General features: G+C 40.4%; 1 protein-coding gene across 1 annotated transcript; it reads left to right on the top strand.

The window, feature by feature from the left end:
* The first annotated feature begins 12,645 nt into the window (after positions 1 to 12,645).
* On the top strand, positions 12,646 to 22,678 carry LOC148325718 (kidney mitochondrial carrier protein 1). Its single transcript, XM_088312164.1, has 9 exons — positions 12,646 to 12,724; positions 12,826 to 12,973; positions 13,183 to 13,277; positions 13,437 to 13,522; positions 14,679 to 14,774; positions 15,114 to 15,238; positions 18,186 to 18,309; positions 20,329 to 20,409; positions 21,735 to 22,678. Exons 1-9 carry the CDS (start codon positions 12,661 to 12,663, stop codon positions 21,774 to 21,776), a joined length of 861 nt encoding a protein of 286 aa, XP_088168290.1. The 5' UTR covers positions 12,646 to 12,660; the 3' UTR covers positions 21,777 to 22,678.
* The last annotated feature ends 4,857 nt before the right edge of the window (positions 22,679 to 27,535 follow it).

Raw genomic sequence — 27,535 nt, 5'->3', positions numbered from 1 at the left:
ACATCCCTCTGTTATCTCCACACACACATGCAGTGTCAGAGATTTATAGTACAGGAATTTAATAGTGCCCTCACACGCACCCCTCTCTCTCTTTCTGTGTTGCACGAATCTCTCTCGCTCTCACACACAAAAACATCCATACATCTTTCTTTTTCCTCTCTGTGTGACTTCACTTCCTCATCCTTCTGTCTACCTCCCATTTCTTTTCTTTTTTTCATCTTTTAAGACAACTCCTGTTGTTTCCATCTCTCGCTTGATTAAAACTACAAAAACAAAAGGCTCGTGCAGCTTGAAGGGGGTAAATTAGTTTGCAAAATGATTATATTAAAATGTGAAAGATAGTACACGTTGTCATGTACATGTACACATGGTGTTTATAAATAGCGCCAAGCCTCTGACAAAGAACTTGCTGACAGCCATACAAGACTCTTTAATGGGGAGCGCTTAAACCTTAAAGCACAAACCATTTAACCATTATTTATAGAGACACTTGGCAAGGCTAAACTCTTGTTTTTCCTCCTATAGAAAAGTGCCGGCACTGACTTCCCATGCATTCTCCTCACTGTCTTTTTTTGGTAGACGTTTATCCATGGAACCAAACAGCCTGGTAAGCTCCCCTTTTTTAGGAGAGAAACAATGTAAATAGTGCAAAAACAAATAATTGACACAACTAATCAGATATGCAAATAGGTTTAGGTTGATTAACAGTACAGTGGAATCTCTAAGGTTGAACACAAGCCATTCTGAGGCGCTGGTTGACATCCAAGCTGTTTAAATTCTTTCAAAGTTTGTTCTGTACTGCTTTTTCTGTTCATGGAGCTAACGAGCCTGGGCCCTGCCCAGGTTACCGCAGGCGAAAGCAGGTCAACACCCACCGGGCAGTTGCAGGTCAAAAAAAGAGACAAAGCCATATGGGTGAAAGCAGCAAGGTGCTCTATTGTTAGTCAACTTTATATTATATCCATCCATCCATCCATCTTTTGTACCGCTTCTCCTCACTAGGGTCGCGGGGGGGTGCTGTAGCCTATCCCAGCTATCTTCGGGCAGTAGGCGGGGGACACCCTGGACGGGTTGCCAGCCAATTGCAAGGCACACAGAGACGAACAACCATCCGCGCTCACACTCATACCTAGGGGCAATTTAGAGTGTCCAATCTACCTGCCATGCATGTTTTTGGAATGTGGGAGGAAACCGGAGTACCGGGAGGAAACCCACACAAGCACGGAGAGAACATGCAAACTCCACACAGGATGGCCGGATCCGGGATCGAACCCACACCCGATGCTGTCTCTCACTGTGAGGCCATCGTGCTAGCCAGTCGGCCACCGTGCCGCTACTTTATATTATATTACTATGAAATTGAACAATTTCCACCAAAAATTCACCGTATTTATATTTTATATAATCATCACGGACAGGTAGTGAAGTATAAAAAAATGGGCTACAGTTAAGACAAGAAATGCTGCATTCACAGTACACACACTCTCTGCTGGATGAGTGGAGCAGCCTACAGCCACACGACATTGAGTTTGAAGGGTTTTGCCTCATCTTTGATGACCTTAGCCAACTACACTCAAATGTTGCTGCCATGTTGCATCGATCCCACATCAGCAGCGTTACCCAATGATTCATTGCAATGCCATCAACAATTTCAAAGATTGTCACATTAAATTTACAACAAAATGTCCGACATGGTGACCAGCGTAAAGCTCTTCATTCGGGCCAAATCCAATGAACAACTCATTCTGATGGGTCAAAATAATGAACCCAACATTAGGTAAAGAATCAATCACAACTGAGTCCAGTCTCTAATCCGAGCAGGCTTCATCATTTTACGCAATGATGCTTACTAAAGCCTGACCAAGCCTGAGTTGGTCTGGAAAAAACAACTATTTATGCTCTGAGTTAGAGGCCCATGCCTTCCCAAAGTTATTCTTTGTGTTGACCCCTATTGAACCAGACTCTAGTCTGGTCCCTCTGCCACGGAGCCAAGAGACTCAAACTAAACAATCAATCAAGAACTGAAAATGTCTTGTGCGCAACAAAACAACTAAATAATGAACGTTTCTGTCTATGCAACTTTAAATAGAACGTACGAAGACGCGACAAGCTAACGTGAATTTTGCCTTGCTTCTATCTGCCTGGGCCAACAAAACTCATGGGTACATGCTCCGAGAAGTACTCACTCACAATATTTTTCACATTTTGATTTTTCTTCAAATTCTTTCTGCATATTCTTTTATTTCAACTGACCTTGCCGCTGGCCTACTGCATCTCAACTCATTTGAGTCCAACTCGAACAAACTGTGAGTTCAACATTTAGCGAATTGACCAAGTTGTTGCTTTAGATTGGTTACAACTTGGGTTAACCTTCCCAGTCCCATTTTGTCAAGCTGGGAAATTTTCATGATCTCATCCGAAAATCATTCGTTTTTTGCTTATTTTATTGTTTTGTTTGTTTGCTTATCCTATTAGGTTTTCATACTTTGCCACTTCTATCCCTGTGGGGTGATTTTTGCACCATAGTAGATGGGAAAACAAATGTGCACATACAAACTTGATGATGTACTGTGTGTTTGTTTAATTTAAACTCTCCAAATGCGGCATCCATTCCTTGAAAATAATCAAAAACCGACGTGATGCCCCTGGAGGGTTAGTGCAGGTATTCAACTCGAGTTGCACTCAGTTAATTAAATATTTAGTTGACCTTATTTACGCGACAGTGGAAACTCTTAGGCCTTGTTGCATAAACTAATGAAGCCTTCTCGGTTGAGAGGCGAAACGTCTGCTAACACAAACGGAGCACTCAATATGTGATTACCATTTATTTTTTATTTAATTCAGATCATTTCAGATTATGCACCGCTAGTGAAGTGATACAGTGCATCCTGTTGTTCTTCACAAAGACCTATTAAATACTGTCCAACCTCCCTATGTTTTCGTAAATGTTGTTTGACAAAATAGGCAAATCAAAATTATGTCATGAACAGTTGGTTAAACAATACATTAGTCAAATCTGTTAAACAAGATTGAAATGTAGCAAAAGTCTAACGGCTGTTCTGAACAGGAAAGTAGGTGTTTTGCACCAACCCAAACCTCTCGAAAAAAATTCTCTCATCAGGTTCATTGAATAATGGATCAACAACTACTTGACCTGTGCAGAACATCGCAAAACGTGTGAGGAGCAGGCTTGCCAACACAAGTGGTAAGGCTGACATTGGGACTCAGAATGCAACCAGACAATATACTTTCCTTTGTCTGTCCGTTTTCGAATAAGCAGTTTACTTCCTTGTTCATGGAGGATTACACAGTCATTTCCAAAATAGATTTTTCTCTAGAAAGACTATATTTGGCCACAGAAAACAAAGTAAAATTTGACAGTAAAATAATCAGCGTAAAATTAAGCGTAAAATTTACACTGAGAATTTTATGCTGAATATTTTACTCTCAAATTTAACACTGTTTGTCAGGGCCAAATATAGACTTTCTAGAGTAAAATGTACTCTACGAATTTTACAGTGTGGCCAGATATAACTATTTGTATTCTGGTGTGACTCCGTTTGCACCAATATTGAATTGGTTCTTCGTCAGGAGATAAGTCGTCCGGCTGTGAATCACTGGTGTGTCACAACTGTCACAATTTTGTACTTACATTGTACAATTTATATTAAATTATGCTTCTTGTGTGTGTATGTTCCTCGTTTAGCGAAGAGAGCTGCAACATATTAGAAACACCAAGTAAGTGTTGCAGATTGGCACCACTATTAGAAGAATAATTTGCATTGCAAAATGAGCACTTCTCTGGATCTATCAATGAAATTATCTCTGTAAAGGTTTTTTTTTGTATCCTGAGATTGTGCAGGTGCATAATATGCTGCTGACTGTACTATTTGCTTCTATCTCTTCAGGGTAAGATACAACATCATATAAATTGAAATTGCACCTCCCGAGTGTCTTCCAAAAATGGATTGTGTCAATCCAAATTTACATTCCGTCCCGACAGTATATACCCAAACTATATTTGTGATGAGCAGAGGTTGTTTCAAGGTCACTAAAGCTGTCAGTTTCACCATTCAGTCCAATACAGAGCAGCGAGCTCACCGCTGGGAGGACTTCATTGCTACCAGCTTTATTTTTTTGTTTAAACATAATAATAAAAAATGAGCCAATCTGGGAATCTGTGCATATGTGCGTGTCTGTAGTACTTGAAATGGAATGGCTGGAAAATAATGATCATTCTTTTCTGCTTCTCGTGCACCTGAAGAACACATTTTGTATGCGGGAGGGGTTTGCAGTCTCCTTCATACACACCCCCACACACACACAACTTGACACACACGTATACACGCACACTCTCTCGCCCTTCAACACGGCCCTATAATTTGCCAGATGCTGTGAATTGCCAGTTACTATGGCAACTAGATAGAGGAGAGTTTTTCGTTTTGCTCAGTTTTGGCATATGGCGGGAAAGACACACACACAAGCGCACACAGGAACCAGTGAATGTTCCAATGGTCTCAATCTCGCTGATGGTTGTTCACTTATGTTGGCAAGGGAAACCATCAAAAGTCACTTGAAATCGTTATGAAGTGCAGGTGGCCATTTTTTGAACACACACACGTGCACACAGACGCACGTGCTCACTCACAGCATAAACAAAATCAATCCGCAATGGTTTAACACTACAATCAGATTCAATGAAAAGAGCCTGGTTAGTTATTTGAGCTGAACCGACATGAACAATCTTTGACAAGCTCACTTCAGCATAACACCACATCATTTTGGAATGTTTTGCAAGAAGGGGTTTTACCTCATTAAGAAGTGTAGCTTTAAAAAAAAAACGTGTTGAAATACCTTATGAAACATTTCAAGCAAACGAAATCTCAAGTCATCACCTACACTAAAACGTGCAACTGCTGAGCCAATAAGAGAGGATTAACGTTGACTCACACACGCACGCACGCACGCACGCACGCACACGTACTGGTGCATCTGGTTGGGGATGATAAGCGTTTCTCCCCACAGGGATTCAGGCTAAAGTAAAATACAATGGAAGGAAATGGGGAATAAGGGTCTGTTCGGGGGAGGAAATGAAATTTGTTTTGGGGTGGGGCGAGATTTAAAAGTTGAGGGGTGTGTGCGAGATGCACGTCATTACCATTGACAGCAGACCTGACACGTCCGAAAACCTCACGCTTGGGACTGTGTTCCATACAATGTAGGTAATGCATGCTGCAGAGGGCTTGAGGAAATAGCAGCTAATCAATAAACAACATGTTCACGTACGTGCACACCCACACGTGAACGCGCACACACCTACACACACACACACACATTGCAGATTATAATTGAAGGTGAACCCCTTTCACGATCAGTCTTTGATAGGATTGTGAGTCGCTGATATTTGAAAAAAATATAATGTGGTGTTCCAAACATGCTGGATAATTGGTCTAATAATAAAAAATAGCATATACATAAATATGATCGAAAATAGAATGTAACTTGAATATTCTGTACTATTTTTTTGAAGAATTGGAATGTTGGCTTGTTCTTTGTTTGCCCTTCAGAAAGAAGGGGATCCACATTCCGGCTGCTTGTGCACACCCCCGCCTGAAAAGTAAGAGGGTGTCTTACGTATGTCTGACGATTATCAAGTCAACGACGTCAGCCGATGACGGAAAGCCGTTCCTCTCTCGTCTCCATTCTGCTTTTTTTGTCATGCTTTGCAAATTTCCTTATAAGCTTTGTATCTGCTTTGAGGGGGAGCGCAAAGCTCCGGTCCTCCATAACCAAACCCTGGGATGGAAGGAATTTACATAAATCTGCATGGCTAATGTACTGTGCAAATTGAAGGAGTGACACTGTGACTTCCCCCTTTTCACATGGATGATATAATACAGCAAGTGACCTCAAACTAAAAATGTAATGGCCTGATAAATCTATTCATTTCTTTTCATTCAGAGTGGAAAACAAACTGCATTTGTCTGTGTAATTGCCCATGAGCCAGACAGATGGAAGGAGAAGGAGAAAGTGTACGTGTGAGAGAAAGAAAAACAAATTCATAAATAGAGGATGGATGGAGCCATTAAAGTATTAGAGAGAAACGTGAAGGGCAGCAGAGAGAACACACACTGTACATGTGTCGGGTTAATTGTTATAGTAAATTTTACAGAGACCTAAATGTGCAAAGGGTTGTTAGAGTTGGACATGTACTAAAGGTGCTGTTGCTTTAAATGAAAAAGATTAAAGTCTCTTGTTGATACACGGTGAATGCAGTGCAGTTTGAAGGTGAGGTGATTTCATTTCCCTTCTTGGTGCTGGCATAAAATTAAGGCAAATTAAATGTTGGACAACAGAGTGGAAATATACATCGCATCAAACAGGTTTTAAATATGTGCATTGCAACAATAATTTTAGCACCAAGATCATCTTTATCAAGGGAAACTCAATTGTTACCAACAAACAAATTAGACTGCATTTACAGCGCACAGCCAACAAATAAAAACAAAAACAACCGTTTGATGCCAAGTAACTGCTAAGAGATTGGAATTGGTGTTAATTAAAAGCCTCTGTGCTCTTCCATCCATCCATTATCCATTCCGCTTTTCCTCACAAGGGTAGCAGGGGGTGCTGGAGCCTATCCCAGCTATCTTCGGGCAGTAGGTGGGGAACACCCTGGACGGGTTGCCAGCCAATTGCAGGGCACACAAAGACGAACAACCATCCGCTCTCACACTCATACCTAGGGACAATTGAGAGTGTTCAATCAACCTATCATACATGTTTTGGGAATGTGGGAGGAAACCAGAGCACCAGGAAAAAAAAACACACTGGCACAGGTAGAACATGCAAACTCCACAAAGGAAAGTCAGAGCCGGAATCAAATCGCCATCTCGGCACTGTGAGGCCATCGTGCTAACCAGTCGTCCACTGTGCCGCTCTCTGCTCTCAGGAGGAAAAAAAAAACATTGTGAGTAAGTGGGCACAACAAAGGTAACTGAGGTCCAGAGTCCATCAAAAATGATTCTAATTTGTGTACTTCCATATCACAAAAATTCTTCTGCATCATTTATAGGTTAATGTCATTTTCCAGGAACAATAAAACTTGACTAAGACAGCAAGGACACCTGTATTTGGTGTTTAGAAAGGGTTTAGATTTTGTTTAATTAATGACATTGTTAATAAAAAGCTATCGGACATTAGAAGATAAATACAGCACAAGTGCTCCTTCGTTAGTGAGTCATGTTAGTTTTTAACAACAACTATTTCTCACACAGTCACTCTCCCTTTCAGTATGCATGGTCGATATTTGTGTCAATCACCCGGTGCATTGTCCACCTCACCTTGAATGCACAGCTGTCACCGCCCCTCCTCCCAAGCAAAAAAAAAAATTGGATTCCTTTATAATGCTAGCTTTTTGGTAAAGAAGTGGTTTCTAAATTTGGAATGTGGAAAGATTTGGTCAGGAACAAATCCAATGACATAATCTTACATCTCAAGGACGAAACACTAGATTGTTTCCACATTATTTCGGCATCGTTGTGCTGAGCACAAGCAGATGTCACTTTCCCGATTCACACTTCACATCTTGTCTGACAGCTTCACTGGTGTACTTAAACTAGTCACTCAAATGATTTTTCTTTTCCAGTTTAGGCAAAACAAAAGCCCTTGCATTAATCACATACTGTACACTGCAGTTCTGGTTAAATTTGATCCATTTGACAGCAAAAAAAAAAAAAGTTAAATAAATAAACCTAAATGTCATTCTTTTTCCCTGAAATTTGGTGCCGGGATCCAAAATACACAAAAATGACATTATTTAAAAATGCCAACAAATACCTCAAATTGTTTTTAGCAATCGAGTGGTGTCAAATGTCACAAATAAATTTACACTTTTCTCCGAGACATTGATGAAGTATCGTGTCAGACAGGCAATTTATACATTTTGAAAAGATCTGTCGCTCATTTTACGTTACACAAATTATGAGGAAATTGGGAATTCAACAATATATAAGGATTAAAAACAGATGAAATACAGCACGTCAGCTCTTTCGGAGGGAAGGCCTCAGCAGATTTCTTGTGACGTTTGTGTCTTACATTTTTTTCACGTAGACCATTTTGTCAGACCTTCAGCAGAGTTCCTTGGTTGTAAAATGTTGCTGACAGGAGAGGTACCTTGAGGGTCTGGATGCACACACACACACACACCCACACACACACACACACCCCCCAACGCACGCACACCCCCGCACACACACGCACACACACACACCTACACGCATGATTCTGGATTTCCGAGTAAAGTTACAAGTAATGATCGGCACAAGGACACTAGAAGGCATGAGTGTATTCGTGACGCATGACTTCACGTTATGACGTCTTATATGAATTTCTTTTTCGGATAGAATTAGCACCAAAAAAAAAAGCATTGTGACAGTGTTTGTGTAACTGTGCTTCAGCAACGTCATGATCATCATCCAGTCAGAATCCAGGCAAAATCGGCAGGCGACCGTTTGCATGCAGCCAATCAGAATGCAGCAAGTTGCATCAACGGCAACGAGTCTATGTTCTCAGAGCTGTGGGAGGGTTGAGGGGGAGCAGAGAAGAGTGAGAGGGGGCATGGTAAACAACTAGGACAGGCACACACTAAGACACACATTAACTATTGTGGACAAGCCTTCGCTTTCCATTAAGTTCATTGTTGCCCTGAGGATGGGGTAAAAATACTCCACCGCAAAGAGAGGAGCCAACACAACATCGGTGTGTATGGCAACAATGAAGGGGAAATAAAATTAACAGCAAAGGCAAATACTGCATATAACTGCTACCTGATTTATTCATATAATCTCTTTACCGTGTTGCATAAATAATCTGAAATGTGGATTTCCAGTAGAATGTTTCTCTGAACATTAAATCTCCAGGACAGTATCCAGCAGAAGGAGGGGTGAAAAACGAGCACAAGTCGTGATGTACCCTAACTAGGACATGAGTGGGCGTTTAAACCCTTCAGCTTGAAAAGCCACCACCAGCATTAATACACACACGCTTTCCCTCCCATGACTTCCATAGGAGACGTCACAATATGGAGACCCACATTGAAATAGTTTCACATTTTCATAGCATGTTATCTCTGACTCTGATTTTTTTGCTCTGCAAGAAATCATGCGCAGGTGAGATGGCTATCTTAAACTTATTGTTCGCCAATTCCAAAGCTCATAAATGGAGATAGTTAACCTTACGAAACAGAGATAAACTCATCACCTTGTGAGTTGTATTCATTTTCACATCTATCATTACTGCAAAAAAAAGAATCCTAATAAAAATAATCATAATCATCTTCAACAGGTTGCCAAGTAGCGTTTTTAAAAAACAAATTTGGCTGGCATGATCGTATTATTGTGGTAGAAACTACAGTAAATATGACTTTTACATCCATAGGAAGGAAGATTGTTTATGGAAAAAAATGTACAATACACACACTTTCATCATTTTTTTGGAGCTGTTTTTTTTTTGTCATCTGGGCCGTAGACAAGATCCAGGGAATTAAGAACAGTTCCAAATCTAATCAGCCAGCGTTAGAACAAACCCTCAAGGCTGAACAGAGATTTACAATGCAGAGACTCTCAATTTTGCATATGCAAGGTTTTTAGCGAACACAATTCAGACGAATGCACAAACTGTATAAATTTGTATACAACAAAATGGCAACACCGCAATATAGGCCTCTCTTCTGTGTTACAGTCTAAAAGTAGACTGCTTTGTGTCTCAAAGTTAACCCACAGGAAGGAAAAGCAGCCTTGTGTTCCAATAGCACATAACAACTGAATCTTCTGTTTATTTTTCTGCAAACACAGATGTATCGCCTCCTGATCACAGGTGTGTTCTCAGGCTTCTGTTGACGAATTGTCACATTAAACGTGGGCAGTTTAAGGAGCACTTTACCTCCTCTTGCTTATTGTTTCAGATAAATCTGCTATATTGCCATCCATCTCTTTCCATTTTGTCGATGTGGTGTAACGGCACACACACAATCACATTGATGTGCAGTGATATACAAAGCTCCTGTTTCGCCTCGGTCATTAATAATACTGATGGTAATGCTGAGGTTACTGACCCATTGCAGACCCATTAATCAAGCAATACAACAAGCATATGATATTTATAAATATGCTGTAGACAAACGCCTACCTATGGGAACTTTTACTCCCAGAGGCTGAAAGGGGGAGGACGAATGTGATGGAAAACAGATAAGATGGAATTGTGATATTAACAGCACCAATATATTATTTGGGGAAAATCTATCTAGACAAGTATGGGACACACATTTTGTCAATAATACGAAGGTGATATATGACATGCATAATTCCTAATAATGTGGATATACCCCTCATCCTACTATGTGTGAATGTGCCGGTGTGTACTCATTAAAACACACAAATAGGTCGAGATATTATTGTAAGTGCCAATCTGGTGCTCAGTCCTCACCATCAAATCGGCCTTTTTATATAACGGGCCATGGGATGGCGTAGGTCTACTGCCGTTGTGTGGCACTGCTCTCTAGTGGCTAAAAGATACAATTACAACCCCTACTTCCATTATTGGCATAGAAAAGGTAAAGAGTTGACAAGTCCAAAACTCTTTTTCTACTTCTTCTGCTTATTAAATAAAATTAATTCTATGACTTTTTCATGTTTAGAAAATTAACTTTGCATATGACTTTTCCTTCTTTAATACCTAAAAATATAGGTTCTGATGTATAAAATGCCTGAAAAAAATATCCCTGAAGACAAAGAATTGTGCACGGTTTATTCATATGTTTACAAAGAGGACAGACAACGAAGGGCATGTCCGGTGTCTGACCAAGAAGAGGTCTCAAGCATGTATTTGTATACCCCACATGATAATGATTCAGACCAATACATGAATTACTTTGGATAATTCAAACTATGGTTCAAAACTGTCCATTTCACAAACCAGTGGCATGAACTTGAAAAGAGAATTTTAAGACCAGCTCACTGATGTTATTTGTCATGGGAATAAACCTGCTCATAAAACAGCTGCAGGAAATGAATCCAGAGAGTCATCAATGTGAGGTTCTGCACCCAGCAAATTCTAGTAAGCGGCTTTATGGACAAGTTCCACAACAACTTCAACCAAGATGGATTCTCAAGGCACGTGATGGCATGGGACGAAGTCGAAGGCAAGGAAATCAAGTAAATGTGATTAATAATAATAATAATAATAATAATAATAATAATAATAATAATAATAATGATAATAATAGCATCTTAGGGTGGTACAGAAAAAAATAGACAAAGATAAGCTTAGCATATCTTTCCTATCTAGACAAATATTGTCATTGTCATCAAAAAATATCAATTGAGGTAGAATGAATCAGCTCCCTTCCAAAATGACAGATTCAATAACTATTTTGATTAAACTTTTTCATACCAGTGATCTTCTGGCCAAAATGTAGACTTTGTAAGTATAATATCATTTGTCTATAAAAATTCTGAGTAAACTTCTGCATAACACTGTGACTTATCAACATTAAAGAAAACAAAAAAAAGAACATTAAACTGCTAAATAACTTTCTTTACGAAATGGAAGTCAGGTACTTTCCTATGCTGTGTCAACTAAACCCGAGGTTCTCAAATGGGGGTACACGTACCGTTGGGGATACTTGAAGGAACACCAGGGAGTAACACACCTGGAAAATCCTTTAAAATAATTATTGAATTAATTAAATGTTTCAGGAAGAAGATAGAAGATAGAAGTTCATCAAACAACAGGTTGTTCAATTTAATGATTTTAAAAACCCAGATTATTCCCCATACTAGAAAGGTTCCATTAACTTGTGACATATAATCTCTCGTTATCTGTCAATCACTTGAAGACACAAATAATGGAGTTGTGGTTGAAGCGTTAGCCTTCTAAAAAAATAAAGGCACACGTGCAAAAGTAGGCCAAACCAGAGTCGGCAAAATTCCGATTAAATGCTGAAGATTATGTTTTGTTATGTTGATTTTTTTTGGGGTGTACTAATACATATGAAGTTTGAAAGGTTCTAAAGTTTATTAAATCAGACACTGATGGCATGTTTTAATTTTTTTAACCCAAAAATCCTTTGCACTGGTAGGGGTACTTGGCTAAAAAATATTTCACAGGGAGTTCACCACTGAAAAACGGTTGAGAACCACTGAACTAAAAAAACGTTTACTGTATATAATTGATAAAAAGTAAATGTTGCTGCACTTTTTTAATTTTTTTACTTTTAGTTCTTCTACTTTCACCAGTCGTCTTTGTTTTAGACAAGTATCTTTAACTAAGTGCAGTCAAATTGTGAATACTTTTGACCCCTGCGCCTCTAAAAATAGAATCATTTTGAGAATTTACCAACAAAAGGTCATCGCTCTTCAAAACGTTCGGTTACGTAGCAACACCAGTGGGCGGAGACACGTGCACTGTCATAGACGCCTTTAGCCAATAGGGGGCGATAAACGAGATCTGGTTCCTCGAGCACACTAGCAAGCAAGCCTGACGTTGGCAAGAGGCTCAGCACGCTACAGAACACAGCAAACATTCAAACCCGCCCATTAGCTAGCAGCTTCCTATTTCATACCGTGTACTCGGCGAAGGTTTAACCGAAAGTTGGAAAAGATGTCCAGCGTCAATTGGAAACCTTTTATTTACGGGGGACTCGCTTCCGTGACGGCGGAATGTGGTGAGTGAGTGAGTGACGCGATGAGGCCAAGATGCGGGGCTCATCTTTTGGCTGATGCTTGGACCAGCTAACAAGAACCCACGACGTGCTCTGTGTTTCAGGTACATTCCCAATCGATCTAGCCAAGACGCGTCTTCAGGTTCAGGGGCAAGTGGGCGACAGTAAATACCGAGAGATCCGGTACCGAGGCATGTTGCACGCTATTGTCAGGATAGCACGAGAGGAGGGTGTCCGGGCACTGTATTCAGGGTATGTATTATCTACTTCTATTTAGTTTGTATTATATTTTTTTCTGACATCTTTCAGCACTGCTCTTTGTGTGATGTATTTCTTGTAAATGTTATCACTTCCTCCTAATGCTCACGTCCCCTTTTCCTCCCCTCCCCTTGTGTGTTTGTGGTTAAGAGGAAGCGATTCACGTGAGTCCACCGCAGGTAATCTAAATGTGACTTTTACAGAATAGCTCCTGCCATGCTGCGCCAGGCATCCTATGGGACCATTAAAATCGGCACATACCAGAGTTTGAAGAGGTTACTAGTGGAAAGGCCTGAGGGTGAGGCGCACTTTCTGTCTGTCATTTGCACACTTGATTGACAAGCATGCATACTGTACTATTGTTAAAGGTTGGGGGGTCGGTTGAAGCGTGGGGACGGCGAACTGTCACAGCATGCTCAAACATTGTCAATCTCCTCTCTCTCTCTCTTTCAATCAGATGAGACAATGCTGACTAATGTGCTGTGTGGCATTCTTGCTGGAGTCATCTCTTCCTCCATCGCTAACCCCACAGATGTGCTGAAGGTAGCGAAAGGCTCAAATTGTGATTGTGTTGTCATATTGGGGTGGCAGTAGCTCATATGTGAAGGACTTGGGCTTTGCACCTGGTTGGTCAAGTCTCTCTGCTGGTTAATTGCAAAATAAATCGTAACTAGTTGCCACCGAGCACTGTTTGCAGGCTCCTTTCACTGTGACGATTTTCCATGCTGTATGTGTGATCTTTGTAATGTACCAAACAAATATACAGTACAGTGAGTTGAATTTGAAATTATGAAAAAGGCTGGACAAAAGAATTAGGTATGCCTAGATAATCCAATGTTATAAAATATCGAAGATGTATCAAAAATGTTATTTTTCTTTGAAAAGGTCTCCATTCAGAGACAGACACAATCCTAACCAACTATCTGTATTTTTCTCCTGCATCGCAATATGAAAATGCACAATTGGACTCTAGCTGCAATCCCAAGCGGATGATGCATTAGATTAGTTCCCTCAGACAAAAAAATATAATCTGTTGTGAGATTAAAAGTACCATAAACAAAAAGTGAACAATTTCCACATAAAACTGATTTACACACACACAATCAAAATATAATAGTTTTGTTGTTTTATTGATAAGTCTCTTGCATTGGGTTAGATTGCGCAAGCGAGCCTCATAAAGTGCTCCTTGTGTGACATTCCGGTGATGCAACGGGTGTCATAGTACCACCGAGCCCTCACTAGTGGCTTATTAATAGACGTAGCTACCGAGGCTTCATTTAGTGTTCTATAAATAATATGGCTGCATGAATTTGTTTAGTGTACAAACCACCACAGAATGTCTTCATTATGGGTTTACAGATAATGTCAATACGCATGGCAACAGCCTTGGAGCACAGTTTTTAATCACAACACAACAAGCCAAGTGGTCATGAGACCAACTCGAGGCAAGTAAACAACAGCCAGAAAAACCTCACTCATCCAACTTTTAGCCTTTTTTCCCAAGCCAATAAAACTTGATCACACCTGCATGTTGCCTGTTTAGTAAAGTAAATCACCCTCTTCCACTGTTTGATGTAAAACTGGCTCACAAGCAGAATTAAACATGTATTTACCCAATAAAATGGAGTTTTACAGTGTTCTACAACACATTTGAGACTTTTGCCGTCTCATCCTTAAGTTTTTGCATGTTCCCTCTCAGATCCGCATGCAAGCCCAAGGAAGGGTGATCCAGGGAAGTATGATGGGCAACTTCATCAACATCTATCAGCAGGAAGGGACCAGGGGACTTTGGAAGGTACACCGTGCTTGAAATTGCTTTCTTTGGAATGATTTCCCACTTTTTGCATCCAGCAATCTCACAAGTTGCAACAAGCAGCTGTATGACAGAATAGTTCTTCTTTTTGATCAGAAAATCTTACATAAGATTTTTTTTATTTATTTAATCTAGAATATCCTTGTTATCACAGCATTTTAAGATTGGATAGAATCATTCTACACATCATTATGTAATGCAATTTACCTGGAGTGGAACATTAAAAAAAAGAAATTATTTTGGCAGTAGCTGTTAATTCTGGCCATTGTGGTCCTCATGATTCCCTTGGATAATCAGCCGTGCCTCTCTCTTGTCCGTCAGGGTGTCTCTCTAACTGCTCAGCGAGCTGCCATTGTGGTTGGAGTGGAGTTGCCTGTCTATGACATTACCAAGAAGCATCTGATCATGTCTGGTCACATGGGCGACAACGTGTACACGCATTTCTTGTGAGTGAGTTGAAATGGATCCGCCCTCCCCTCACTCCTGATGTTTATCGAACAGGAAATTAGAAAGCACCGCTACATACTTGAGTTCTTTTAAGGTGCTGCGAGCTAAAGAGCAGACGTGTGTCTCCAGGCTGTTACGCCATCTTAAAGTGCTGTAACCTAACCCTCTGGTTCTTATTTAATGGGCTTACTCAACCCAGCAGCGATTCCACCCCATATGGCCTTCATTGCTCACTATTCTAGTTAGAAGAGTCAACCTTGTTTTTGTTTTCATTTTGAAAAACAAACAAAAGGTGCAGTGACTTCCAAGGGTCAGCAGAATCTCTCATCAAATTTAAATGAATAGTACGCTGTAGTTAACGGAGTTTTAAATTGATCTCTTATCTTCGATTAGTGATAGACCGATATGCTTTTTTCAGGGCCGATATCGATACTGATTGGTCGTCATGGAGACCGATACCCGATATTTGAAGCCAATATTAATTTATAGAAAAAAGGGGTAAAATTTTGAAAAAATGAAAACTTCTAAACTTGACTTAGTTTAAATACCTTTAAGCACATGCTAATTAAACTATTAGTGATTAACGACATGTTATAGCTTTTTTCAGAATTGATTCTAGCCAGTAGCCGGGCACACATAGACAATCAACCATTCATATTCATACTCGCACCTAGGGACAATTTCAGTTTTCAATTAAGCGACCACTTAAGTTTTTGAAATTTAGGAGGAAACCAGAGTACCCACCAGGCACGGGGAGAACATGCATACTCCACACAGGAAAGCCGGAGCCCAGATTTGAACCCATGACCTTTGTGCTGTGAGGCAGACGTGCTAACCAGTTGTCCAGCGTGCCGCCCATAGTTATTTATTGTTTATAGTATTTATACTTTACCAATTATAAAATGTTATCATCTCGCCTATTTGTTTTAAATTTGGGATGTTGTTTTGTTATTCATCATATTGTATTTATTGAATGTTAATTGTTTAATTTTTTTTTTTAAATGTTAGAGTTTATTTAACTTTTATTACCACAAAAAACAGGAACAAAAATATAGAGAATTGGTACCCTTATTGATTCCCAGGTTCCAAGAATATGAACAGAATCGGTTTAAATGTGAAAGGTTCCCATCCCGAGTGAAAATGCTGATCGTTGCAGATAAGCCGTTTATCCTTTTAGTGTTCCCCTACATCAGAGGTATTCAATTAAAAGTCACAGAAGGTCCACGACGAAAATTTCTTCCAATTAAAAGGTCCGAACCAAAGTCCGACTTCCCGAAATGTCTAGCCTATGTTCACATTTTTATATAGTTTCAATATTTAGTCATTTTCAACAGAGCGCACTTATATACTAAATATTTAGCAATGTTCACATTAAACACCTTTGCCAGTCAAACAAATATAAGGCGTTTATTTCACATTCAAGAAAATGTGGCTCCAGGAATTTAAGGGTGCCACTTCCAGAAAAAAACTGTAAAATATCTCCTGCAGAAATATATCAAGTGCTAAGCATTAAGTTAACATCTTTTACTTTTTTTTTTTTTTAAATCAAAGAGTTATCAGCCTAAAAAAAACGGAAAGCCTAATTATCCAAGTAAACCAGTTCACCATGTTCAGTACACAATCAATAAAAATGGCTGTCCTCATGAAAAACTAATTCAAAATGAGCTTTGACACTACTTTTTCTTTTGAATATTTTTTTTAACTTCTCTTAATGAGAAAAATGAGTTTGTGACTGCCCTGCCAGTGACTTAAATCTGGGTTGGAACGGAGTCAGGGACATTGGGATTTGGTAGATTATTTCACACATCTGGCCTTTGTGTTTTCCTTTAAATAATGTTTGTGCAACCGTATTTAAGCACTCCTTCACAACTTCCCCATCACTTGAACGTTTTTTTATGTTTCCCCAAAATCCATGATACTTTTAGCGAACATTCGTTTGCATGACCGCTGGGATGTAAACGAAAATGTAAAAATCTGTTATACTGCACTCGAAGTTTGATGTTTTTGCGTGCGCTCACCTCAAACTTCAGCGGATAACTTTGCAAAAAAAGGGCGGTGCTTTGTTTCGTAGTGGCGCTTCGCAATGTTGCGACGGTTTCGGAGCATATGATGCACACTGGTTTTGAATCGGCTGCAGCCAGAACGAAACTAAATTTCTCCGTCCATTCATTTAAAACAAGACGCATCGACCTCGCTAACTTTTTAGCAAGGCATACTGTCAGCAGCACTCTCTTCCGGTCTGCTGCGCAATTGGCAGTGGATCGTAAACAAAAGATTTGATTGGCTCAAATCAGTGACGCCTTTTCCGTATTAACTAAGTTATCATAGATTTGTCATGGGTCCGGTCCGAACCATCCCTCGGTCCGGATCCGCCATTTGGTGATGCCTGCCCTACATATTTGTGATTCGCTACGCGTAACTTAGCTTATTCTCAATTTTTCCCAACTAATTGCCATTATTCGCAGAGGAAACTGCATATTTGCTGTTTGTGTGCTCAGGCCAAAGCCCCGTCACATAGAAAACTGGCTTTGTCCCCTTCTTGTGGCATGTTTTAGGCAGAACAACAATTACGCACCATTCCCCACAAATAGTTTGTTTCTGAATCTTACTGAGACAATTTGGACAATTCCATGTTTCCCTCTTGATGGAAACTGTTTCGTGAAGGCTGTGTGTGTTCCAGCATGGCAATTTCTCAGTTCACAAAGGCATGTTTGGATGAGTTTGGGGTGTAAGAAAGTGAAAGCCCCGACCTCAGGGTGATCAAAAACCTTTTGGATGGACTCCCACTGAAATTTTCTGTAACATGTCGGGGAAAACCAACTCCATATTTTGTGTAATGACCTGCAATGAATTAAGTACAGTTGCTGAAGTAGCAATTGAGCCCTGATCACAAGCAGCACAGAAATTCTGGTCTCCTTGACATGTTGGGCTTTTTGTGGCATGCAGGTCCAGCTTCATATGTGGCCTGGCCGGGGCTTTGGCCTCCAACCCAGTAGACGTGGTCCGGACACGGATGATGAATCAGAGAGGAGGAGCTTTGTACCAGGGTACACTCGACTGTATACTGCAGGTTAGTCTGACGCGATGGACCTGGATATTTGACACAATAATGGGCCTTAGGACCACGTCAGGGTTGAAACAGTATCAATAAATTGCACCTCTGTTTATTGGCCATAACACAAGCCTGCCCGTATCATAACCCCGCCTCCAACATGGGCCACTGGATGCACAACGTTCACACCAAATTCCCTGAAGCACCTTTGGGGACGACTTGTAGCAGTGAAATGATAATTCAGTTCAACAGCAACAGCATTTGGTGACATTTCAACAGTCACGTAACGGCAGCTACATGTTTTCGAGTGGGATTTCATTGTGCGCAGCCTAAGGTACATCTGTGCAATCATGATGCTGTCTCGGTATCTCTACAAAGAAGTGCTCGCTGACACAAAATGAGACAGGTTTGTGACTTTGTGTTCGGAGAAAAGGCCTTTGATTTTTGACCGGTTACATAAAGGAGCAGGATAGTTTATGAAATATAAAAGATGCCAATTTTAAGTTATTTTTATAACGAGGTTCCTATGAAAAAGTATGGAATTTGAGTTAATACATTTCCCGGTTCTGGAAAAGTAAGGAAAATGGCAACTTTTGAGAAGAGTGAGAAGCAGCACAAAGAGTTAACTCTATAAGATTTAAATCAACTCGCAGGTGAAAAATGTGAAATTAAAGAAAACAACAAAATTAAAAAGCTGAGACACTCCCTGACAAAAAAATGGACAAATACGGAACACTTCACTTTTTATATGTTGATACTCTGTGACAATTTTATGCCGCCGTGGCACGGATTTTATCAACCGTCAAATGTGAATATATATATATATACACTATATAAATAATAATTAAAAACAGATTTTATTGTCATTTCATGTGGTTATTATTTAACATTTTTAAATGAGAAAATCTGTTTGCTGGAGTACTGAATAGAGTTTACATTCCCTGATAAAGTTGTGGATTTGGAATGACTCTTGGTTGCTTAAACTTGTATTTTGACTAAAATATATATGAAATGATGAATTTGTAGTTTGATTAATTATTTTCGTGGGCAAGTGACCATGATATAAGCAGGATAATACCTGTCAACACAATTATCAAGGATTAATAGATTATGTAGAGGCAACTGACTCATCTGCCACTGCGTGTCAGTTCACGCCTCCAATTTTCCATTAATCCCTGATAATTGTACACCTGATCAGACATTTACCCTGACAAATACAATTATTTGTTGACACAGTGACATATAAGGAATCGGAATGATTCACACCTATTTGCGTAAAAGTCACAAATGATTGGAGATTTTTTTTTTTTTACTAAAGAATCTGGGAAATTAGGCTCAGAAAATGTATGAATTTTCGAAATCTCAAATGTGTAGCGACCCTGTTGGGGAAGAAATCAGTTGAGTTGCTCGGATCTGAACCCAGAAGTATAACTCGGAATTTTCCAACCATCATAAACTAAATGACACCATGTGAACCTTTTGGTATTTGCTGCAAAATCCCCTCCTCTGTGTGACATTCTCGGAGCATCATACCGTCCGAGTGTGTTGACGGTATGTGAGGGCTGCAAAGTAGGACAACTATGTGACATGAAAGCTGGATAGATTAATTTAAGTCAACGCCAACTGGAGGCATGTCATACTGTGGATTCTACAAGGATATTTGACTCAAAAAGCTATCCCGCTACCTATGACCGGTTTGTGGAGTAATAAGTAACTGCAAAGCACCAATAATCCCCAAGGGAGTCTTGCCGCTATACGTGACAAAAGAATGCAATTGCGTGAAATAGGCTAAGTGCACATTTTAGAGTTAAATCAATACTAGTGATAAGAAGTATACATAACATTGTGTGTCGTATCTCTTTTGAGGCTAAGTTTATTTCACTCCACTGCTGATTGAAGATAAATATCTTGCAGTCATGTTAAATATTTAACTCAAACCTTTGTGACACCAATTTGCCTGCTAAAAGCACCCAGAGGATTGTTGAATAATGATGAAGAGATAACAAGCCCAAGTGTGTGTTCAACCTGTTTTTCCAGACGTGGCGCTCGGAGGGTTTCATGGCCCTCTACAAGGGCTTCTTCCCCAACTGGCTCCGTCTGGGCCCGTGGAACATCATCGTATCCTTTAAACATCTCATTAGTGCTGCACTCGCTCACTGTGTATGTGATGCAATGTCTCTTGGAGCTGGAGAAATTGTCTGGAAAAAGCTTTCATGTGCCGTAGTACCTCAAAGTGCGACCATAGTCGTTCATTTTTTCGTTTTCCCCTGCACCAGCACCCAAAACAAAATTTTCCATTAAGACCATCTATATCTGGAATCATTTGGTCCCCAGGCCAAACTTTTACCATCATTACCTTTATTAACTGTACTCGTATTAATTAATTGCCATACAAGAACAGTGGTGCCTTGAATTAAAATGTTAATTTGTTCCGTGAGCTTATTGACTGCGCATCATCGCAGCCTCACACAGCATCTTCTCTTGTTTTATCTGATCAGTCTCGTCACCGTTACCGTTATTAAACAAATGGCACTTCGCACCACCGCGGGATTCTAGTTAAGGTAAGGCAATTTTAGGATGATAATTAAAACTTTAACGTAGTTATTAGCCAACGTTCCGGCGTAAACGACCGCTGCCGGGCTTGTAAGTCATGTTCCTCTCACAGCCTGCAGCTTGGTATCTGTTCTTAATTTTGTAACAATTATTTAAATGGTTGGGAACTATATCGGGGGGTCACAACGGCGTTATAGAGGTGTGAATCCCCTACAAAATAAAACTTAAAAATAATAATTAAAAAAAAAAAAAAGTCAACATCTACAATCGCACTATTTTTTTCTCCTTTTATGGGGACTTCTGGTCCCCATTAACCGCGATAAACGAGTGATTACTCAACATAGAATGTAAAGGATTAAACATCTTATGCGTTATTTGATGCTTCAATAAACTTCATTGTGTTGCTCCTTCTGCTGTGCCCGCCTTGTCCACCGGGAGGCACTGTAGTCTATCTTAACATAGCAGTCTACATCTTGGCTCATCTCGTCCAACAGTACAAACAGATGGGACTCAAATTCTGTGTCCGGTGGCCTGAACGCGCTAATTCCCAGCCATGTGGTCACATTTGATTCTAAGGCTGTTAGTTAAACCCCGTTGGAGTGTGACCTCAACAGGACCTCACTGGCTGATGCAAGGATGGGAAAATACAGTATGGTTGGCAAGGAGAGGGAAAAAGTTGATAAGCTCTTGAAAATCCTTTGCAAATGTCAAGGTTTTAGTCAAGACCTCAAAATGTTAGGTTCGAAAGACAGAAAAAGGCAGACATTTCCTCTCCGCGTTGAGCACCAACCAGACCTAAAACTGTAATGAGATTACAGAGGCAGTGACAAAAGGGAGGCTTTGTGCTGAAGTAGAAAAAGACTTGCTGCCTTCCTTTACTCCACGTCCAGTTCTTCCTCACATACGAGCAGCTCAAGAAGATCAACGTGTGAGCGGCGGAACCAGACTGAAGACGAATGAGCGCTACTTGAGAGACGAGAGGGTCTCGACTTTCGGGATTGGGATGGATCCATGATAGAACCACTGATGGGGTGAACAAGGCTTGATGGACACCCTCGTTTGCTGTGGGAAAGTTGTGTGTGTGTGTTTATGTGGGTTTTGGGCCTGCGGCTGTGGGGAAGGCTGGGACTTTTTGCATGAATCTGATATTTTAGCTCATCCAAATGCTTCGTCAAGCCAAACATTTCATTTTGACTCGACTGAGAGATTCATGAACCCCCCTCCCAGGATGCCATGTCTGCCTGCCTCTCCGTTCATTATTGTTTGAGGCTTGTTTGACAGGCCTGTCCACTTCAAAGTGGTCTCTAAATTGAGTGCCTTCAAGTTTGCCAATAGAGAATGTTGCACACGTTGGGGAGCAGCTGACAATCACTGCAGTCATTCCTTCTTGAACAGAGAGTATGTTGCGGTTTGTCAACTTTTTTTTTTTTTAAGAATTCTAAAGTGAGTCAAAGCCAAGAAGACATTGGCGTGTATTGTATTAAGTTATTTAAAATCAACCTGACGCTCCAGAAGTCATTTCTATTCACACAGATGTGAATCAGTTAATGATCAGGCAGCTAAAAGGACCTTGTATATTTTCTTTTTTCATACTGGCTTGGATTCTATGATGGGTTTACTGCTTATTTGCACTACTACTGCTGCACGTGATGCCTGTTACAGTCAATTCAAACTTTCTGTGCACGATGCTTTCATTGCGTGAATATTTTATACTTCCTGTATTTCTTGTATAAACAGCCAAATTACGGGCAAATGTCGTTGTGTACCTTTTTACAAATATTGCTGCTTGTGTGAAATAAAATGGAGGGGGAAAAAAAGTTGTTGTTATGCTACGCTTTCGCCACAGCATGGCGCTGTGTAGCTACATTCATTTTCTGACCCAGATGACTGCAGTCGCTGTGGAACCTTGTGAAACCTCCAGTCCTCAGATGTAGCACAGTTGTTGCTGAGGGATTGCCCGGCTTCTATCAAACACGCGGCATAGCAGCAAAACATCAGCCTATGAATTATTCAGGACAGTCTATCATGTAATTGTTCTTGTTTCACTGGGTAAATTCCCAGTTTTCCCCCATCAGAGCTGTTTAGATGCTGACAGCTCAAGGGAGCGCAAGTGGGAAACATTGCGGTGAACGGTGTGTTGTGTTTGTGTGCCTTGCTCTTTATTTTGGGAGAGTCACTATGGGACTGATTGTGAAAACTTCAAGTAAGCCACCACAAGTTGCACTTCTGATTTGCTTCTCGATTCCCGAGTTTACCTCACTTAAGAATTTGAATTTTTCCACAGAACAAATCTAGTCCAAGCGGTCCACAAAATGAGCTCACATCTTTATTCAATCAGGACGCAAAATCAGCACATGCCAGAAAGGCTGGTAGAAAACAAGGGAACGCAAGTACGGTCTTGTGGCCAAGATTTGGCCCCTTCAACACTTTGGCACTCTGGCCTGGCATCAAGGCGGACAAAGTCTTCTACAAGCTGAGCAAGTTTGGCCGTGAGGGATTCCGGCAGCCACAGACATGCTGCATTATGGGTATTATTTGCTGCCTGGCCCACGGGTGCAGGGGGTTGGCGCTATTGTGTTCCAAGGATCAGAGTGAGCTTTTGTTAGAGGCGTAAGGCTACGCTCTGCTCCAAACCCCCAACCCCTTCACTCCCGTTTTTTGTTTTTGTTTTTTTCAGCCCTTGCTCACAAAAAAATGCAGCACACTCCAACACGCGGAGGAATATATGGTCAAACAAATGGGAATTTAGACAGCCAGACAGATCAGGTTGCTCTATTTGGTGCAACACTCAAAAGTATAACTTCTTGTTCTCAGTACTGGTCATTATTCCTCAACAGAACAGAAATTTGAGCAAGTAAAATCTATTTTTTATTTAATTTACAATAACTGCAGGGACGTCACAAGGTTTTATGGGTAATGAGTGGTGTTGAGTAGAAGGGAGGCATTTGGATCGTGCACAGGATGTGAGCACGTGCAGCACGTGAGCAAAACATTTCATCGGCCGCTAACGAAAATTGATACTGTGTGAAATTTTAATGACAACATCAGATTTGTAGTGTTTTTGTCAGTCTGTTTTTACTTAAATACAGGAAGCAGGCCCATCAACAAAAGATGGGCCATTGAGGGCCGGGCCCGCTCACCATGATGCTTTGTGTCCCACAGATTTCTAAAATTAGACTTTATTTTAATTATTATTTAATGTTATCATCGTGGCTAATTTTGTGACGTGAAATACTCATGTTGAGTTACTTATCACTAAGACATTAAAACTAAAAAGACACTGAAATAATTTTTATTCGATTGATGGCCAGGCTTACCTGCTCAAACTTAACACAAACTTAAAATGATTATTTTTGTCTCTCAATTGCTTCTTCACACAGCCGTGTGTATCGCTTACGTGTTTTAGGCCACTTCAAGTCGCTCTCTCTCTCTCTGCCTTGCTCGCCCGCTCACTCGCTCTCAGGTAAACTGTCAGTTAAACTCTCACTTAAAGGCTCAGTATACGCAACGGTGTTACAAGATTTCATTCTGCTCCGAGTGCAAATATTTTTAATACTATAGTCGCAGTACTTGACCCGGTTAGGGGCAATTACAGGGACGGACGGAAATCCACTTCCGTCCTTGCTTATTATGTCCTTTTTAAAAATCTTTTCGTCCTCTGTCCTCGCCAAAATAGTCATCCGTCTGGGATGAAGAGACGTACAGTTCCGCCTATGTGACGGAATACCCATCCCGGAAAATCGGCAAATTAGATTCGTAAAATTCAATTTCAATAACAATACAGTCAAAAGCAATAACTCAATTTTAATCCAATGAGTTCTTGCATGATCATACCTCTCCAAGGAGCACTATTTACTTCACTTTGCCACATCCAATACGGCTGCGGCGTCAATTTACACAAGAAGAAGATTTTGTGCATTCATTGTTAATGGCGTCTATGATAAAGCTTGCAGTTGTTGCAAAAGGCGTCATTCAATATTATTGACTGGGAGAAGCAGTGCTATGCGAAAATATGGAACTAAATAAGTTTGTCATTAGGGCCCCCAATGCATTACACGTGCCCCTTTTAAGACTGGGGTCTGGTCACTGGTCTGACAGGAATTATGTGTACACCATTAACCGCAAAAAAGGAAAAACAATGCTCCGTATTTTCCGGCCTACGAGTCACTCCACAGTATAAATCAAACCAGCCCAAAAATGCATAAGTCACATTTTTTGCGGGTCTTTTTATTTTACAAAATACTTCTATCCAAAAGCAGACAATTCATCTTGGAATAAAAGTTAGATCATTAATAAAATAACATGCGGAATACGTGGTAAGATATGCTAACACAATGAAGGTTATTTAGCTCCATGAAAAATAAACATGAACAGAAAAGGTGTGCAATGTTCATGTTAATATTTTTGGGTCACCGTGCTCTGATCGAGAGGCGGTTACATTGCATGACGCCGAAGCGCCAAGAAGGGCCTGCCACAAAGTCGCAGGACCAGCCAACCTACGGAAAAAAGTGCTACTCTTAGTCCAGAAAATACAGTACACATTGTTAAAGTGCATGCAAAACTATGCAAAAAAGCTTGCTGTGTTGTGGTAAAGTGAGTCAAGCACATCATTTTCAAGAAACAAAAAAATATGGAGAGAACTTTGCCTTTGAGGATTTAGTGCTGTATTGAAAATTGAATCAGCAGCTGCAATTCCCAGATACTCTGTAGGTGGTAACATTAAAGCACGCCGTCTGTTTTTAAGGGTACCAAATTGGCTGACTACTGTACTGTACTATTTGGGGAATGACCATTTGTATTTTATTTTATTTATTTATATTTCCTCATTGAACAATGATACCTCCAAAAGAAAAGTTGTCCATGCTGGTCAAACAATCTTAGAAACTATTGTAACACACAGGTTTCACTATGGCACTTATAGAACACATTCGTTCCCTTTTAATACAAGCCAACGTACTGCGAAGGCTTTATTTTACGTTGGTGCCCAGTTCGTCTTGATTCAAAAAATTGAAAAAATCTGAACAAACAACTGGCCTACTAACTCGTGGTCGACCTACATTTACACAGCACTAGAAGAAGAGGTGGCCCCCGGGAGACAGGATCACAAGGATGAGCCGTTGGTAATGCCGCTCCAATTGTTCTATTAAGACAGAAACAGGCCAACACAGTGAATGTTGAATGAGATAATGTGAGAAGAGATTTACGCCACATGCTGCTTTCGTTCATCCTGCGGCCCCAAGAACCAGTTGTGAGATGGGTCACTTATGTGTTCTGTACTTGCAATGATGAAACATGCTCTATTGGAGAGGGTTAAAATGTAGAAACAGTATATTATGTGATGCTGAACAAATTGAGTTCAGAAGTCAGGTGTCGAGGAAAATACAAATTAGCTTGTTTAATGGTTGTTTTGCGTGGTGCGCCGTCAAGGCCTTCTCTGCTGGCCTAACATAATCAAGAAATCATGATCATATTCCTATCATTGATGTCATATTATATCCTAGTGTTGAATTTATAAATTTGAGTTTTTATCCAATAAGAATTCAGATAGCTGGTGTTGCCAGACAGATTTCATAATACCAGTAGCACGCACTATCCGTCTGAGGCCTTTAGACTCAATCGTGCGGGCTTCGGTTGTGTGTCTAAATGGAGCGTTTACAGTTGACAGTAAGGCCTCCTCACTGGCCTTATGTTTAAGGTGATGAACGGGTCTTGTGATTGGATACTCACTTGTGAGGGGGCAGAGCTATGCGGAATCAACACACCCGAAAGTCGTAACTGGCGACCGTTCGAAAATCAAAAATATAGTCTTGCATTTTTAAACTAGGATGACCAAAAGAAGGAAAAGTGTGGATTTCATTGCAGATACACTTGCGAGGCCATTTTCAAGAGAAGCTAGGTCGTCCGAAGCCCGTAGGGCTAGTTGTTAACGGGCCCGTTTCTGTTCAATGTACGTATTTTAAAAAGGGAGTTGTTTGGTAACAACGTGCAGTCTCAGCATTTTTAAAATGAAGACAATTGGCAGATTTGAGCAAAAAACAAAGTAGACGCACATGCTTTCCTTTAGTGGGCTATGCATGGCCCCCAGGCCGTGCGTTTGACACCTTTTACGGACATACATCGTTATAATGAGCTAAGGAATCAGAACAACAGCATGTTCTCATGCAAATGCGCCTGTCGTAAGTAGTAGACGATTTACAGTTTTTCAGTCTTACTAAGATCTTTTAAAAACTTTATTTGTCAACTTTTATGAGTAAAGACTTTTGAAACATTCCCAGTAAAAATGTTTTGATTGTGACATTTTGACCTGCGCACGTCCAACCAGAACTATAGCTGGACCCTTTCCTAACTTGAGGCTCGCTACACTCGAGACTGGCAAACAGAGCACATACAAAGAATCACAACACTTTCAGGGCAGGCTGACATTGTCACCTTCACCGAGTGGGAAGTGAATCCACACTGCTGCACGGAAGTTAGTTCAGTCAAGCACTGCACATCATTCGACCACGATTCATTCAATGTACTTGTATACGAGAGAACCTGTTATGGAAAAAAAAATGAGTTTTTGCACTGTATTCCTAAATAAATTCTGACTGCATCTTTCAAATAAGTTCAGTCTCAGCAGTGTTACACATTATTCTCCGATTATCTAGCATTGCATTTCTGATTTTACAAATCTTTGAAGATGAGAGCT

The sequence above is a fragment of the Idiotropiscis lumnitzeri genome, chromosome 12, assembly GCF_059441095.1.
Source record: "Idiotropiscis lumnitzeri isolate Australia: NSW breed Sydney's pygmy pipehorse chromosome 12, RoL_Ilum_1.0, whole genome shotgun sequence".
NCBI lineage: Eukaryota > Metazoa > Chordata > Actinopteri > Syngnathiformes > Syngnathidae > Idiotropiscis > Idiotropiscis lumnitzeri.
The sequence above is the reverse complement of the archived record's forward strand: the minus strand, read 5'-3'. Positions and strand labels throughout refer to the sequence as shown.

Bases quoted from the DNA above. Each gene is read 5' to 3' on its own strand.
- LOC148325718 (XM_088312164.1), top strand. From the start codon at position 12,661: ATGTCCAGCGTCAATTGGAAACCTTTTATTTACGGGGGACTCGCTTCC. The intron at 14,775-15,113 runs GTACACCGTGCT...CTTGTCCGTCAG, and splicing joins GGACCAGGGGACTTTGGAAG to GGTGTCTCTCTAACTGCTCA. The intron at 15,239-18,185 runs GTGAGTGAGTTG...TGTGGCATGCAG, and splicing joins AACGTGTACACGCATTTCTT to GTCCAGCTTCATATGTGGCC.